Source organism: Halichoerus grypus, chromosome 12 (genome assembly GCF_964656455.1).
Source record: "Halichoerus grypus chromosome 12, mHalGry1.hap1.1, whole genome shotgun sequence".
NCBI classification, from domain to species: domain Eukaryota; kingdom Metazoa; phylum Chordata; class Mammalia; order Carnivora; family Phocidae; genus Halichoerus; species Halichoerus grypus.
Window position 1 is genome coordinate 56,806,026 of NC_135723.1, and position 17,853 is coordinate 56,823,878.

Consider the following 17,853-nt stretch of genomic DNA (forward strand, 5'->3'; position numbering starts at 1 on the left):
CCTCCTGGTGTTCCACCCCTCCAGAAACTTCCTATTAATACCCACTGAAAACTCAATGGGACTGCAGCAGCTCCAAGCCCCAGCATACTACCTTACACACACAGGACTGCACTTGTTAAGTATCAACTTGGTCAGTTCAGTTCAATGATTTCCCCACAAGTTTAGAAGGCCTGAATGGTTGTTTATCTAGTTTTTACATTGAAAAAAGATAAACAGAGAAAAGGGAAGGAGAGGAACACTCATAATCCTATCACACTAAAACCACTATAAGCATTTTGATACATTTCTCTCCCATCCTTTTTATACATATGGTCTTGCTCTGTTTTAAAATAATTATACTCATATCTATATGTACTCATATATATATGTACTCAGATACATATATATATATGTACTTTCCCCAAACACTGTACCATAATCATTTTTTAAAAAAATTAACATGTATCCTGAGGATAAAATTAGTATGTGTTCAAAATAGAAAATACAGAAAAATGTAAATAAAATACATATTATTTAAAGCTTCATCACCCAGATGTGGCCCCTATTAACCTGTTGGTATATTTTTTAATATTAAAATATTTGTGTGTGTATATATATATATGTGTATATAGATATGGTGTGTATGTATATGTGTATAAGTTATATATAGATATATAGATTTAAGTTTGAAATACTGGGATCACACTGTACATAGTCTTTATATAGTCTGATATATTCATTTAACATTATACTGTGAACTTTTCCCCAGGCTGTTAGTTTTTTGAGACATTAACTTTAGTTGATAGATAATACTTTATTATATATGGGTGTTACAGAGTAACCCTTTTATGTATTGGAAGCTAAGAGTGTTTCCAAATTTGTAAAGATGGTGAACACGTTTGCAAATGTCTTCTGTAAATAATGAGACATTATCATTATTTTTTAGAATCAGTTCCCAGAATTATTAAAAATGTTTATAGTAATATATATATTACCTAATTATATTAACAAATAAGAGAACCTCCGTTTTCTCTATATCTTTAAGGGCATAAAATACTATAATTTCGAAAAATTTTGTAAATCTAATCGTTTTAATTTGCATTTCTTTGTTAAGAATTAGGTCAACAGTTTTTTCTTTTTAAAAAACTAGCTGTAGAGATGTTAACGTTGGGGGAGACTAGGTCAGGGTGCATGGGAACTCTTTGCATTTCTTTGCACCTTCTTGTGAATTTATAAGCATTACAACGTCCAAAGTTTTAAAAAAACCCAGTGTATTTGGGTTTTTCTGGTGAATTGTGTCCCTTTTCTCATTCATTTGTTGAGGTCTTCAGTTGTTTGTTACTACCTATTAATTACTTACACATTAAAGACATTATCACCTATTTTGCATTATCTGAGTCTATCATTTTCACTGAAAATATTTTTCGTTTATTATTTGCCTCATTTTTTCACACACACCATTTTTTCCCCAAAAAAGTCCCGTCAGATCTAGTCAACATTTCTTTTGTAATTTTTCTATTGTTTCCAAGTTTAGGAAGTCCTCCCTACTCTGGCCATTTGATAAATACTTAAATCAATCTATTTCAATTTTAGTTCTTATATTTAACTCTAATTCACTAGCGATTCATTTTAGTGGCAATGGAAAGATTTAAACTGCTTTCCAAATTGCTTTGGAGCTGTGCCAACCGAATTTATTGAAAAATCCATCTCTTCCCCATTGGTTTTTGAGTCTCTTCTATCATATATTTGTCTCTTTCATATGAAATGGTGTTTATGCCTGAGATAGTGATTCGGTCCATTCTCACACCATCCCCAGCATATTTTCACTACTGGAGCTTCACTCTGTCGTATTTTCTGGCCTGGCACATTCCTCAATATATAGCAATGATGCTACTGAGAAAACACTTCCGACTCGCCAGATGTGGACTGAAATCCCAGCTAGGACTCTTACTAGCTGTGTGCCCTGGGGGAAGCTACTTAACCTCTCTGGTTTCCTTGTCTCTAAAATGAAACTACCATCACCTACCTCAAAGAACTGTAGCTAGGATTTTGTGAGTTAATGCACTCAACTGCATATGGAATATAGCAGAGAGGCAATTAAAAAAGTTCTGTTCTTCTCTTTCAGACATTGCTTTAAAAGTTCTTGCCTCATCAGTCCCTCTCTCTCTTTTTTTAATGTTTTATTTATTTATTCATGAGAGTCAGAGAGAGAAAGAGAGAGGCAGAGGCAGAGGGAAAATCAGGCTCCCCAGCTAGCAGGGAGCCCGATGCAGAACTCCATCCCAGGACCCCGGGATCATGACCTGAGCTGAAGGCAGATGCTTAACCATCTGAGGCACCCAGGCGCCCTGCCTTATCAGTCTCTTAAGTGGACCATAGGTTTAGTAGAATGTTATCACCCAAGGTCACTTAGCCTTTCATTTGAAACCTAAAATAATATAAGAACTAATAAGCTGATAATATTAAATGTTCACATTCAGAAACACAAAGCAGGAGAACTTAATAGAATGTGAGAGTAATTCCTGATAGGAGAGGGGGGATTTTAGAATCTAGGAGCCAGGCTCGATGCCAAAGATGGGTAATCTGCACAACCCAGAGGTAAGGGATGAGACAGAAACACAGAGAACAGAGCGCCCTGGGCTGACCCCACTGTGGGGACTGTCATTCCCTGACAGAATGCCTGGGGTGTCTGTGAGCCACCCAAGAAAAATAAACGGGAATGGAATTTTTAGGCTCTGGGGCGGCCACTTCCACTCACTCTCTGGTTTCCTGAAGACAAGAATGGCTTTTCCCTTTCTGGGAAAGGGAGCCTGAGTCACTCAGTGAAAAGCAGGATAAGACAAGGAGAACAGAAAATCACTGAAAGAGGAAACAGCAAGGAGAACACTCCATCAGCAGGACTCCAGAAGGTTGTTTTGGAAAGTGTGAATGTGGGGGATACTACTTGCCCCTCCTCAAGGACATTTGAGCCTTCAGGTACATTCCTTGTGAGATCGGTTTGAAAACATGCATTGTTAAGGGGCGCCTGGGGGGTTCAGTCGGTTAAGCGTCTGCCTTCGGCGCCGGTCATGATCCCAGGGTCCTGGGATCGAGCCCCGCATCGGGCTCCCTGCTCAGCGGGGAGTCTGCTTCTCCCTCTCCCTCTGCCTGCCACTCTTGTGATCTCTGTCAAATAAATAAATAAAATCTTTAAAAAAAAATAAAATAAAAGCATACATTGTAAAGACTTGTGATTCTGGCTTCCTTTCCAAAATGCAAATAGCCCCAAGTATACACACTAAGCATCAATACACAGAACCATAAATGAGGGGTCAGCTTGCTTAAACAGATAGATATAATCAGGTGGCAGTACTACTTAGAAGGTAAGCACTGCCTCACAAGAGACAAGAAACCCCACGGAACGCCACGGCGTCTGGCAGCCACCAACACTGAGTGATGGCGCGGAGTGCCTGCGCCCTGCTCCAGCAACCTTGCACACTTCCCTGCCCAGGCCTAAAATGAAGGTCACCCTGGTAATGTTCAGGTGCTCAGCTTTAAAGATGATTCAGTTTAGGTCTGGGCTAAAATGACTGAAAAGATCTCGTGGTGGGGAGTGAGTGTGTGGAGAAATGTCATGCTCAACTTCCGACACGTCTCAGAAGTAACAGCAGCCTGGGAGCCTCTGCAGAGACAGCGTAGGTCCCTCGTCAGGAGAACAGGGTCCCCTTGGCATGTGGCCGAGCCCGTGGTCCCCGTGGCTGCAGATGCCCAGGCCTCGCCCCGGGTGCTGATCGATTTCAGCCGCTAGCCTCCTCTTTGCCTGAACACGTGGCTTCCCACGGACTGAAGTACTGTGTGGGGGGTTTGTTTTCTTTGAGGACAGGAGAAGGAGGAAGAGGGATTCAGCTTCAATATTAGAAACTCCTTTTAATAAAATTCACACACACACACACACACACACACACACACCCCTTGTATAGTACCTTCCTTCTTTTTATTTTAAGTGCTCTCAGTCTAATAAGTTCGTTAATGAAAAATATAGCATATCTGAGACATACGATAGCTAAAAACAGGTTTGAAGCCTTATTATTCTTTATTATTCTTTTCTACTTATTTTCTGAGTAATCCACTTGTATCTTTTCTGCAGTTTCTCATTTTAAACACACGCAAGGAACATTTTGTATAAACATCCTGAGTTTTGAGAAAAGACATTTTAACATATTATTAGTTGACCAAGACACTTCAATTGTAATACAGTATTTTTTCCTTCACAGGGTACAGCTGTGCTTTTTAAAAGAGAAAAAAAAAAATCACAGGAGAAGAAGGTACCGGTCACAAAGAAAGGGGGAAGGGGATGTCACAGAGGGGGCAACTTGGGATACCACAGGGCAGAGAAAATGAGGCCTCTTCAGAAGTAACAGGAGAAAATGTTTGTCTCTCTGCATTCCGACTCTAGTAATAACTAGTGAAAAGGTGATACTTAGGAGGAAAGGGGGTAAAGAAATACAAAGGGAAGAAGACTTCTGAGGGGGGGAGCAGTTTACCAATGCAGTTAGCGCATACTCAGGAAAGCTTTGGGGGGCTGGCAGGCGGCTCAGACCCTGCAGCAGCTGGGGGGGGGGGGCGGGCAGACTTGTGAGCACCACTCCCCACTCCCGAGGGGGAAACAGGGGCAGAGGGACTGGACAGAGGGTGTCAGGTGAGGGGGTGGCGGTCGTGGAAACATTCCCAGACGAGAAGCCTTACCCACCTCTGCCAGACTGTCACCCGACTTGGCAGCAGCGGGGGAATCGAGGAGCAGAGACTCAGCATGGATTCTGCGTAAGCGTTCTTTAAGGTCTGTGTTTTGTGCTAGGGCCTGGAACATGTTAAAAATAGTGGGGCTCTGTTAATAAATGGATGTATCAGAAAAGCACAGCAGTGGGCCCAGGGGGACGGTCCTGTGGGAAGTGCCTGAGGAGGGCACTTCCTGGACCTTTTTTCTTGAATGTTATCCGACAGGATATGGTTCTGAGATGCCAGGGAGATCAAAGACACCGAACTTTGGAAGTGATGTCCCTTCTCTGGTCTCACTTCTGGGGATGGAAGAAGGGGCTGGCGAGGATTTCCTTTCAGTGGGGAAGGAAATCACCAACACCTTCAGCTCTTACTAGGCTAGTGGTTTCATGGCCCTCCCTCCCCAGCTCCCTCCCTATGACCCCATGCTTCTCTCATCTTTAAAGAGGATGCTTCTCCCACCCCTTATGATTGGACATCTTTTAATGTTATTTAATTTTCATACCAGTTGAACTGGATCTTAGGAAGTGTGCTTAGAATTAGGATTTTGTGGAGGATTAATTTTATTATTTCCCAATATAGGTGATGATTGTTTTATTCATTCTTCATGACTAAGACATTTAATTGAAAACAACAACGACATACTTTCACTTACCTGGATAAAGGCTAAGGACTAGGGCCCTGGGAATTGGGGGGAGGGAACTGGACACATGTAAACCCACCCCCGGGCAGGTCAGATTCCCTATCCCAACCTCCCAAATGGGAAGGAACCAGATTGAAGGTAAAGGAAGATGTTTCCAAATGATCTGTCTTTGGAAAAGGACAAGTGTGCCTGATTGTCCCCCCAGACACTCCCACAGTCAGCTCTCCAGGTGCTTGCACACAGATCTGTCCTGTCTGTCTATCAGGCTCTCTTCCAAGAAGCTCAGAGCCTTTCCCATCCATTAGTGCCCCAGGGCCTACCTGCTGAGATCATAGAAGGATGTGGCACTGAAGGATCTACTGCCTGGATCTCAAACAGGATGTTGGTTTTATTTTTTAATACCCAGGAATGGAATGGGTTATTTGGAAATTCTTGAGGATCATTTAGGAAACACTGAGTAAATGTTCTTAATACACACAAGTACATGTAACAATCTCTATGGGGTACTCACTTTTTTCTGACCAACATTTTGCTGGCATCTTAGCATCAGTCAGTGGCTAGAATCTATACCAGTGTTAGACTCTTAGTATGGCCTAAAAAAATGTGTTATTTTAGCAGCTTCTCTTTCCTTTGTAAGCCACAGGCAGAAGAAAGAAGAATGCCAAGACTGCATATACAGCACAAACATATGCATTCTGATAGCCCTGGGAGGACACTAAAAATGTTATTTTTAAAAAACAAGCTTTGAATCTAATCCAGAATCCAAGCCAAAAAGAGGAAAGAAAGGATCATTTTGTTATATCTTAAGTTTCCAAAATCCTGAACATGGGAGAAAGTAAATTCCTTAGAAGGGTAACAGCTCTGGCCTAGGATACCATGTCCTCTACCAGACAAGCCGACTAAGAAGATGAGGCCAGACCTCCCAAGGGAGGAGGGCGGGAGACAGGAAGACCGCTCTGAGAGGGGCTGGGGAAGCCCATCAGAGGTACCTTCTGAAAGTACTAAAAGTCAACCTACTGGGAACAAAGAAATGCTCTGTAGCACTAAAAAATAAACTTAAAAACAAAACACAACAAAACAAAACCACACCTCTCTTCTCTCAAACCCAAATAGCTCCCAGTGTGCAGCTGGCTGTCCACTGCAATCCAAAAGGGGTGTTTCTCTCTCTGACCTTAGAAAACCCAGAGTTCCTCAGGGTGAATGACATTAAGACCCTTTCCGTGGAGTAAGTCCACATTATTTTTTATTTCTTTCAAAGATAACATACTTGGAACGCCAAGTGAGGAAATATTCCTAAGTATTCTTCAACAACAACTATGCACGACTGGTAATGTGTTTCCCATTACGGTCACACCAAAATCATTACTTTACTTTTCTCAGTAACATGAGGAATCGGAAAGATGAACAGATATTTTCTAGTTCTCTCAAAGCCTGAATTAGCTCCTGAAAACAAGATCCTAAAATTCATCTCCCCAACTTAACCCTAAACAAAAAGTTTGGTATTGCTTCAGCTGGTAATTTCCCATGTGCGCACACTCTCTATTTGTACTAGGGATTCGAAAGGACAAGCAAAGACTAGGGGCATAATGAAATAACATAATAAAATAAAAATAAAAGAAATATATAAATAAGTAAAATAAATACAAATGACATAATAAGTATGTTATTTTTAAAACCCGCCAGCTTTTCGATAGATACAGAGTGAGTAACCAGACAACACCAGCCGTTCAAGGTAGAGTCCTAGGACACTGCGCCTGAATGGAGCCCAACTGAAATCAAGGGGAAAATGTAGAGAGAGAGTGAATAACAGAAGGGCTGACTTGAGGCTGGAGCCTGATGTTTCTGTTGTGATGAAAACGCAATGATTATCTGACATTCCTTATGACTCACCTCTCTGTGCCCATGCAGGAAAAGGCAGCTAAAAGTTTTATCTTACCAAATCAAATCACTTCCAAATAACTTTGAAAGAGTGGTAAGCAGGATCACTGCTGGGCAGCAGAGAAGATGAGTGAATTTAAAGTTGCCTTCTGCTACCTGTCACTTGCAAAGTCACTCTAAGCTCGAGAAGTACAGGAACCTCCAAACCTTGGATTTTGTAATGAGAAACAAATATCTGGAAGACCCACACAAACACACAATAAACGCTTTACAGAAACAGAAAAATCAAGATAAATGGTAGGAAACCAAACTTAAGGTATCTAATGCTCCATGAAATACGAGTTACTAAGATTGGAGGTAGGCTCAGTTTTGCTGTTCAGAATTAGCAGATCCGATACAAGGTTAAAATAGAATTTGGATAATTTGTTGGGTTTTCTCATGAATTTTCAACACAACCATGGAGTCGGAAAATATAAAAAATTCATGAGCATGGCCAGGTGGTCGGGCATTTCTGTGACACAGACATGCAACTTACGGATGACAGGGCGTGTTTCAGGCCGATGACCTGGGCAGAGGGGGAGGAGGAGACATCCTGTTCCATCAGCTCCTTCAGCTTCTCTCGCTCTGTTGATATGGTATTAAAAGCTGACCTTAAAGTGAAGTAAACTAGAAAGATATAATCATTATAAAAACGAGTAAAGGAAGAGGCATAATTAAACACAAGATACAGAGACACGTATTTCTTATAAAGGAATTTAGAAAAGTAACAGCCCTGAATAGTGAACTGAAGAGTACAGCAAATGGACACTCTAAATTGACTTCTAAAAAACACATCTGGAAGGTACAACACCAAGAGTGAACCCTAACTGAAACTATGGACTCTGGATGATAATGATGCTTTGTTGTAGGTTCACTGATTAAAACAAATGGACCACGCTGGTGGGATGTTGACAGTGGGGGATGTTGTGTGTGTGTGGGTGGGGTAGGGTTATATGGAACTCTGTACTTTCTGCTCCATTTTGCTATAAACCTAAAACTGCTCTGAAAAAGTCTATTACAAAATTTAACAGCATACACATTTTTTTCCTTTTTTTTTTTAAGATTTTATTTATTTATTTGACAGAGAGAGACAAAGTGAGAGAGGGAACACAAGCAGGGGGAGTGGGAGAGGGAGAAGCAGGCTTCCCGTGGAGCAGGGAGCCCAATGCGGGGCTCGATCCCAGGACCCTGGGATCATGACCTGAGCCGAAGGCAGGCGCTTAACGACTGAGCCACCCAGGCGCCCCTAGCATACACATTTTTCAATTCTAAACGCCCTATCCACTATACAATTCTAGGAATTTATGACTTGTCAAGATATTTTGACACTTGAAAAGATACTTCTGATTTCTCAATTATCAACATTTAGTTTTGTTTGTATCCCCAAAGACTGAAACTGCTTGAAAACAAAGCTCAATGGTTGCTGGGGAGTCATGAAACTCGAAACCAAGAAACTAGATAGCACCTTAACCAGGTGACCAAAATTAATCACCAGTGAGGCTCAGATGGACTTTGTGTGCCTCCAGGTGTAATATCCTGAAAAAGATACACCTTCCCTTGTGTTGTACACCAGCCAGGGATAGGTCACTGCAAAGTGAGGAACATCTTCTATTTAAAAATTGACCTGTATCCTTCAAAAGCATCAATTTCATCAAAGAAAAAGAAAGGCTGAGGAACTGCTCCCAATTGCAAGAAACTGAAGAGATATGACAATTAAAATGTGATCATAGGCTCGATCCTGGACTGAAGGGGAAAAGTGCTATCAAAGGACATTATTGGAACTACTGACAACATCTAAAAATGGAAAACAGGAGAGATGAAAGCCATGCTTCAACGTTAAATTTCTTGAATTTCATAACTACACTATGGTTAAGTAACAGACTATCCCTATTCTTAGGAAATAGATACTACAGTATAAAGGCATAAAAAAAAGACATGATGTATGATCCCTACTCTCACACGGTTCAGAAAAATAAACACGTGTGTGTGCGCACATACAGCGTATGTGGAGAAAGAGGTAAGATATATGTAGCAAGATATTAAAAATGATGAATTTGGGTAAAGGATATATGGCTGTTCTTTGTATTATTCTTGCAACTTCTCTGTAAATTTGAAATTATTTTAGGGTGTTGCCTACACTCTTGTTAGTCTTGCAGCTGCTTGATCCAGAATCCCCAAGCTCTAAACTTGGCATTCAGCTACTCTGTTCACTTTAGTGAGCCCTCAGGTACATGAGAGCTTAGCACTGCTAGGCATTCAGATGCCAGAATTAAAGTTTTTAAAGCCCGCTAACACATACGGCAAAAAATTCATCAAATTTGGATCACATTTGTATGAGTTATCTCCTAAGAATGGGGAAATGCCATCTAACTTACTGATCATGGATATCACATTTGAACATTATCTTTCCAGTCTCCTTTATTACATTTTGTTTTAGAAAGGTAGGAAGAAGGAAGAGGCAGAGACATACTTCTTCTCAGATGGCCTGGCATATTACTGAATTCCACAAGGCTGCATTTTTGGAGGCGCTGTCATTCAAGGTTGGCCGATTTAGTATCGCAGAAACTAAATACGCATAATCGACTCACTTCCCTCATTTCCACAGTCACAAGGACAACTGCACCTCGCCATAAGTTGTTGCTGAACTTGTCTGAGGTCGTGGTGTTCCGTGATGGATTTAGACCATCTTTGTAAAGTCATCATATAAATAAGCAATTTGTTTAAACACAACACACACACACACACACACACACACAGTTTCCTTAGTTTATTAAGTACAATTCATTTCTTCCCTTCTGTCAACAGAAGACAGGGTAAATAGGTACTAAAGGCAAACAGGTACTAAAAATTTTCTAACAATATCTATGGAACGCACTTAGCTCTTTGATTTAAACAATTCCATCGAGCAAAATAATGGGCAGCACAACAGAGTGACCAACAGTGTGGACTCCGACCTAGCCCTGGATTCTTTCCAGCTCTATCACTCAGTCACTGCATGACCCTGACAAACACATGCTGTACCTGAACTCCCCTTTCCTCATTTGTAAATGGCGGTCATGATAGCGTTTACTTTATAAGATGGTGATGGGGATTAAAGACAGTAATGCGGGGATAGCACTTAACCCCATGGATAGCATATAATAAATAGTAAGTGTTGCTGCCATAATAATAGTGATGGTGATAAAAGCAACACAAGAGGGTGAAAGTGGTGGGGACTTGAAATCCGGGCACCAGTTTCAGGAGAGTACTTTGGTCTCTTGCCAGAACAGCACTTGTTAATAACTGCGTGCAGGGTACAGGGTCTATGAGTGAGGGACTGACCGGAATCTGTTCAACAGTGGAAGAACAGCCTCAGCTGGGGGGCAACGAGCCCCACAATTAACATTTTACATCCTATTAGATAGGCACCCCCCCTAAAACACACACTTGGTCGGATACCCATCTGAGTGGGTCCTGGGAGGAATACCTCTTCACTGCCATGGGTTTTTTGGGGTTTTTTGGTCTTTTGGTATAAGTTTCCTTAATTTGCTATTACAATTCAATTTTTTCTCTTTTTTAAATGGAGGTATAATTGACATTAACCTTACATGAGTTTTGGTGTCTACCGTAATGATTTGGTATCTGTATCCACTGCAAAATGATCACCACAATAAGTCTAGTGAACATCTGTCACTTTACACTGTTACAAAAGAAAAAAAATTTTTTTCACTGTTAGTTTATTGCTTTAGATTAAGTAAATGTGGTGCTCAGCTGGCTGCCACTTGACCAGATCAATTCCTCTGGCCTTCAGACAGCCTGCAGTAAAGCAAGGCCTTCAACCTGATGGGAAGATTCCATTTAAAATTGGCAGAATATACATTCCTTGGTTCAAAATGGAGAACTGACAATGCTGCGGTGGGCATAAAATAAGCAGAAAGAAACTCATATAGTCACTATATTTATTTTTCATCTGTAAAGTGCTTCCTAAACCATCTGACAAAAGATCGCCATGCACTGAATTTTTTTTTTTTTTTAAAGATTTTATTTATTTATTTGACAGAGAGAGAGATAGCGAGAGCAGGAACACAAGCAGGGCGAGTGGGAGAGGGAGAAGCAGGCTTCCTGCCGAGCAGGGAGCCCGATGTGGGACTCGATCCCAGGACCCTGGGATCATGACCTGAGCCGAAGGCAGACGCTTGATGACTGAGCCACCCAGGTGCCCGCCATGCACTGAATTTCTTAAATGACTGGTGAGGCCCACTCAGAGGACATTAAAATAGTCATTCACAGCGGCCTAGTGACCCAGCACACACAGAACGATTGTTAGGGGCTGCTCGTGGGAGACTATATTTATATTAACTGTTAAAGACACAGGATCCCAGGGCGCCTGGGTGGCTCAGTTGGTTAAGCGACTGCCTTCGGCTCAGGTCATGATCCTGTAGTCCCGGGATCGAGTCCCGCATCAGGCTCACTGCTCTGCAGGGAGTCTGCTCCTCCCTCTGACCCTCCTCCCTCTCATGCTCTCTGTCTCTCATTCTCTCTCTCTCAAATAAATAAATAAAATCTTAAAAAAAAAAAAAAAAAAAAGACACAGGATCCCAGAGGTGAGGAATATTCTTTGTGACAGAATGTTTTCTTACTAATTTCTAACCTGATGCTAGGGGAAAAAAAAAAAAAAAACTTACAAAAATAGAAAGATCCAAGTGAATGTATCACATCTATGGGTATCTGAAAACAAATAAAACCACATAGAAAGTCTTCAATGCTCAGAGCTACAAAGAACTCCAAAGATCACCTAGCCACCCACCATACAGAATGACCAACTCTTCTCTGCCTCTAAACTTCCTTGCCTGTGGTTTTTGGACCATGTTTCTCAGAGCATTTGCTGTCTCCTAAAGCAGTCCGCTCTGCCCCTAGACTCTGCTGCAGGGAAGGAAGACCTCCTGTTCCCAAGTGGAAATTTCCCTCAGTGTCTCTTCACTGGCAAACAGAACTACCTCTCCGTTCATGCGGTGTTCAAATATGGAAAGGCAATCATGGCATCTCTGTTTACTCATCTTTCCCAGACTGTCCTCAGCCATTTCTCAAACCCTCCCACTGTACTAAGACAGCAGGATGCAGGTTGAGTTCTGGCAGAATGGAATGCCATACGCCTCATACAACTGACTCTTGGACCACTACCTTTCCCGTTTCCACAGGCTTCTGCGGTATTCTTCTATTGAGTTAGATGGTGAGAGTATAGTTAGCACGTTTGGTACTGAAGGACACCTGTACTCTTAATCTACCTTAGCTCTACTGTTTAATGCGCTCCTTTTCTAGCAGTATCTCGGCATCACGAAAGAATAAGGTCGGGGGGAAGACAGTTATGAATACCAAAGACATCACTTCTACGGAGGCAGTCTGGTAGAAGGGAAAGACATTTTGTAATAAGGCAAATGTGAACCAAAATCCTACTTCTACCACTTGGTTGCCATTTAGATTTTGGACAAATCCTCGGTTTCCACATCTGTATGTGTGGATAATGCCTGTATCTCGTGAGTGCTTTAAGGAAACAGTGAGAAAACATACTACCGTATAGTGCCCAACCCACTGTAGGACTCATTATTTTTCTTTCCCTCTTTTTTTTTTTTTTTTAAGATTTTATTTATTTGTCAGAGAGAGAGAGAGCACAAGCAGGGGAGCGGCAGGCAGAGGGAGAAGCAGGCTCCCTGCTGAGCAAGAAGCCCGAAGTGGGGCTCGATCCCAGGACCCTGGGATCATGACCTGAGCTGAAGGCAGATGCTTAACTGACTGAGCCACCCAGGCATCCCTTTCTTTCCCTCTTTTTAATGAAAAGCATATTTTGGTGAATTTTCTTTGAAATGATAACATATCTAAAATATCTCGGGTGGTTTGATCTTCTGTAATCTGCTTCCTCTAATTTTCAAACCTCACAAGATATCCATGGTTTTAAAATACTTTCTGATACTCTATCCAAATGGTTCTTTCACTTAGATACATTAGGTAATTTGATTAAATGGTCCTACTTATTTCCAGATAATTTACATAAATGTAAGTGCTCAGCCTATTCTTATGCTGAATTCGAAATTATGCTTGATAAATGATCTGGCTTTTCTTTAAATTCTGTATATCTTCTAGCTTTTAATCTATGAAAATGATGGCACCGTGACATGCTTGGTTTTTTATCCAATGCTTCCAGAAACTCAAAAGAGTTCAGAAAATGATCCTTCAACAATTAAGACTCAACACAGGAAAAGAATCAAAAACAAAAGAATGCTAAATAATGGAATACAGTTTAATTTTGTTCTACTTTTAATCTCTTCATTTGTAAATGAGGCTTTCCCTCTCTGAAAATACTTTTAGGAAAGTATCATTAAACCTAACCTTGTTTTCTTTCCAAAGTAGAACATAAATGCCCCACTTCCAGAGGACCCTGGTCCTATCCTAGTCCTTGCTCTCCTATCCTACAACTGCTCACCATAATCAGTCATTTCTATTTCAGCTAAGAATAGAACACTGTCTCATAAAACCTTCTTGTAACAGTAAGCAACAGCATGAATTCTATTCAGAACAAAATAACCAATCATAGAAAATAGTTACAGAATTTGAGACCCAAAAGTCAGGAGAACTACTTTAGGCCATTTAACAGATGAGGCAACTGAGGCCCAGAGAAGTTAACTGGCTGAGATGAAAATTCCACAGCTAGTCATAACAGAGTGGCTTAGAATGAATGCCTATCTTCTGATTCAGATGGTATAGAGGGTTAGCTCCATAAAGGCTTATTATTTACTGTGTTTCCTGCATTATGTTTCTCAAGAACTTTAGTTCCTGGGTGTCAACAGCTACTGGGGAAGTGAGGGAAAGATTTCCAAATACATTGAAAATCACTGACTTAAACAAAACTAACAGACTTCTCTGCTGCAGGACTTCTCAGGGCCTTTAATATTTACTATTCTTGTGTAAGTTCAAAGGGGACCATAGTCAGCAGTGTTTTCCAAACATTTTTAACCATGGAATTCTTTTGTTTTTAAAAGCATTTTATGGGCAAAGTGTTCCGTGAATATATTTGGAGAAATGTAAAAGTTAATATATGCAATGTAAATTCCTTAATGGCTTTTAAGTTTTAGTACATTTTGTTCTCTGCTTACTTATATGTGTGTCAACATATGCTCAAAGCCAGACACACGAACCAATGAAAATTATTTCAATGATATGCCATAAAAATCAAATTCCATTTATAATATATAAGAAGGACTTTTTCACCTATGATGGGTATATATTGGTGGTCCACCCTTTGATCTAATCTTCTACAAAACAGAGAGCACTGAGATGCATTTAACAAATTAAAGAAAAAGCAGGTAACACAGACTATGTTACAACATTAGTGGAATTCCTACATTTAGTTCGCCTGCCCTGGAATCACAGTTGATAGATTAGTCATACAGTCAAGAAAGTACCATACAAACTGTCCGTGACCAGGTCAGGCCCACACGGGAAGAAAGGAAAGGTCAAGATGCTTTGAGTTTGACTGTATGGAAGTGAGAAAGCGTGCAAGCTCGCAGGACTGAGGACAAACCTGGGAAGTGTCTCCATTCCACGAGGCCTCTGAGTCACAGCCTGTGTGAAAGGGACTCCCAGAGATCTGTCAGTCTGCACGAGTGTACTTGAAATCCACAGCAGTGAAACACAGACGGTTAGGCTCCCTGTGCGATTCGAGGCCCTAAGCCCACGGGGCAAAAGCTGTTGTTGTTGAATAAGTGCACCTGGACCTTTCCCGGAGCACAAATCGAGACCTCGTCTAGGCATGTGGCAGTCTCTGCAGCCAGCTTGGTGTAACAAAGCCTGAAAGGCAAAACAGCTGGCCGCAGCCCACTTCAGACGGGCCACGAGGCTGAGCCCTCTGCGGAAGGACGGTATCCGTGGCCTGACTCCTCACGGCAACCTCTCTCTGCTGAGGGAGCAGCTTCTTCAGTGACAAAATTCAGGACAGCCCTGCTGCGGGGATGCATTATCTTCTCATTCGTAAAAAGACAGTTCGTGGGTTTTTGTTTTTGTTTTTTTTTAAAGATCTATTTATTTATTTGAGCGAGAGAGAGCACGAGCGGGAGGGGCAGAGGGAGAGAGAATCTCCAGCAGACTCCACGCCGAGTGCAAGCCCAACGCAGCCTCACCACCTGAGCTGACACCAAGAGTCAGACGCTTAACTGACTGGGCCACCCAGGTGCCCCGACAGCTCGTGTTATTAAAAAGTTGGTCTCTTTTTCAGGGATTTCCTCCCACAAAGCCTAAAATGCAATGCCCTGATTGCAACCGATCCTTTAATACTAGAGAACACACAAGGGCCTGCGTGAAGAGCTTTGGGCGGGGCAGGTAATCCTTCCCCTCTTACAGACTCATCCTACAACCGCATTGCAAACACTGACAAAGTTCTGACAGCAACTAGAACACGAGTTTGATTGAGGTTGGGATTTGTAAAGAACATGAAATGGTTTCCTCATAACCAACATGTTTTATGTTTGCGGGGTGTAAGGGAAACGGGAGCTGAAAGAATCAATAATGTCATGGGAGAAAAACACGGGGCCAGGAGAATAAAGCAGCAGAGCCAGTATCTTCCTTCCTCTCACTTCAAGCATTGCCCTCCCATTTTTAAAAAAAATTTTAAGGAGGGGAGCGGCAGAGGGAGAGGGAAAGTTTTAAGCAGGCTCCACACCCAACTTGGAGCCCGACGCGGGGCTCGATCTCATGATCCCAAAATCATGACCTGAGCCGAAATCAAGAGTCTGCCACTTAACCGACTAAGCCACTGAGGCACCCCACTGCCCTCCCATTTAAAACTTTTAAACCCATTTGCCCTTTTAAAAAAATGATAAATATACCACATTTTTTTAAAAAGACAAGCAGTAAGAAGATAATAAGCACTTACAACTCCAGCCTCCATCACTAAAATGCTGGTGTAGATCCTTCCAGACTTTTTAGTACACCTATATCTGCCAGATTTATATAGTTTATTTTTTCTGAACAGACAGGATCATACCTATACATTGTTTTGAGACCTGTATTTTTACTCAGTGGTATGTTGTGAACATCTTTCTGTGTCTAGAAAAGTAGCCCTGGCCATCCCCTCGGTAAGGGTGGTGAGACACCAGACTGGGCCGGGCAGGTTGGGATTCAAGTCTCAGGTGGGCCACTTTCTACCACTTTCTTATTCAGGAAGCTCTTCAGCTTCTTCAAGCCTCAGCTTTCTTATCTGTGCAATGAAGATTACAATAATATCTGCTCCACACGTTGCTGCTAGAATGAAATGGAACAGTGCATATAAAGTGCTTAGTGAATACCTGACCTCATAGCTATGTGCTCCATATTTTTATTATTGTGCTGTTGATTATTCTATCACATAATTATATTGCATTAAAAAATCCAATTTCCCTATTGTTGGGCATTTAGGTTATGTCCATTTAAAAAAAAAAACAACTTTCTATTTCGAAATCATTATAGATTCACAAGAAGTTGCAAAAACAGTACAGAGAAGACCTGGGTACCCTACACCCAGTTTCCCACAGCGGTAACATCTTATAGACCTATGCTACAGTATCAAAACCAGGAAACTGACATTGGCCTAATCCACAGCGCTCCTGCAGATGTCACCAGTTTTATGTGCTCTCATTTGTGTGTATGTGTGTAAATATATTTTATTTGCAATTTTATCACATGTGTAGATTCATGGGACCACCACCATAATCAGGATACAGAACTTTCCATTACCATCAAGATCCCTCCTGCTACCGCTTCATAATCACACCCATATTTTTCCCCTTTCCCTAAGCCCTGGCAACCACTAATCTCTTCTCTATTTCTATCATTTATCACTTCAAAAGTATTAATAAGTGGAATCATACACTACGCAACCTTTTGAAACTGGCTATTTTCACTCATCATAATGTCCTTGAGATCCACCCAAGCAGCTATGCATATGAGTATTTGTTCCTTTTTATTGTTGAGCTGTACTCCATTGTAGGGATGTCCCACAGTTTGTTTAATCATGCACCTGTTGAAAGACATTTGGTTTGTTCCAATTTTTGGCTAATACAAATAAAGCTGCTCTGAACATGTATGTATAGGTTTCTGTGTAGACTTAAGTTCACATTTCTCTGGGATAAATGGCCAGGAATGTGAATGTTGAGTTCTATGGTAAGTGATGTTTAGTTTTCTATAAAACTGCCAAACCATTGTCCAGAGTGCCTGTACCGTCTTGCATTGCCACCAGCAATATATGAGGCACCCAGTTTCTCCATGTCCTCACCAGCATTTGTATCTTTGTGGAGCTATAATAGGGGTACAGTAATACCTCATCCTGGCTTTAACTTGCAGTTCCCTAATGGCTAATGATGTTGCACATCTATGACTAGTTTTTGATATGATAAACAATGCTGCAAGAGATATCTTTATTTGGATAAATTTTAAATTAATTTCTACAAATGAATTCTTCAAAGTGGAATTGCTGGATAGGCAGATTTCTTTTTTTAAACTCAAAACATAATGTCATATTGCTCTCCAGAAAAGCACCAATCTATACCGCCACC

General features: G+C 41.3%; 1 protein-coding gene across 8 annotated transcripts in view; it reads right to left on the reverse strand.

Annotated features, from left to right (window-relative positions):
- OSBPL3 (oxysterol binding protein like 3) overlaps positions 1–17,853 on the reverse strand; it is a 173,615-nt gene that overhangs the window by 40,245 nt on the left and 115,517 nt on the right. For 4 of the 8 annotated variants that reach the window (XM_078059380.1, XM_036097216.2, XM_078059378.1 and 1 more), the window contains 2 exons: positions 7,791–7,921; positions 4,709–4,816 (listed from right to left, as the gene is read on the reverse strand). In XM_078059380.1, the coding sequence (XP_077915506.1) occupies positions 4,709–4,816; positions 7,791–7,921 (239 nt within the window). The remainder of the gene's footprint in view (positions 1–4,708; positions 4,817–7,790; positions 7,922–17,853) is intronic. The other 4 variants (XM_036097221.2, XM_036097220.2, XM_036097218.2 and 1 more) reach the window with 3 other exon arrangements.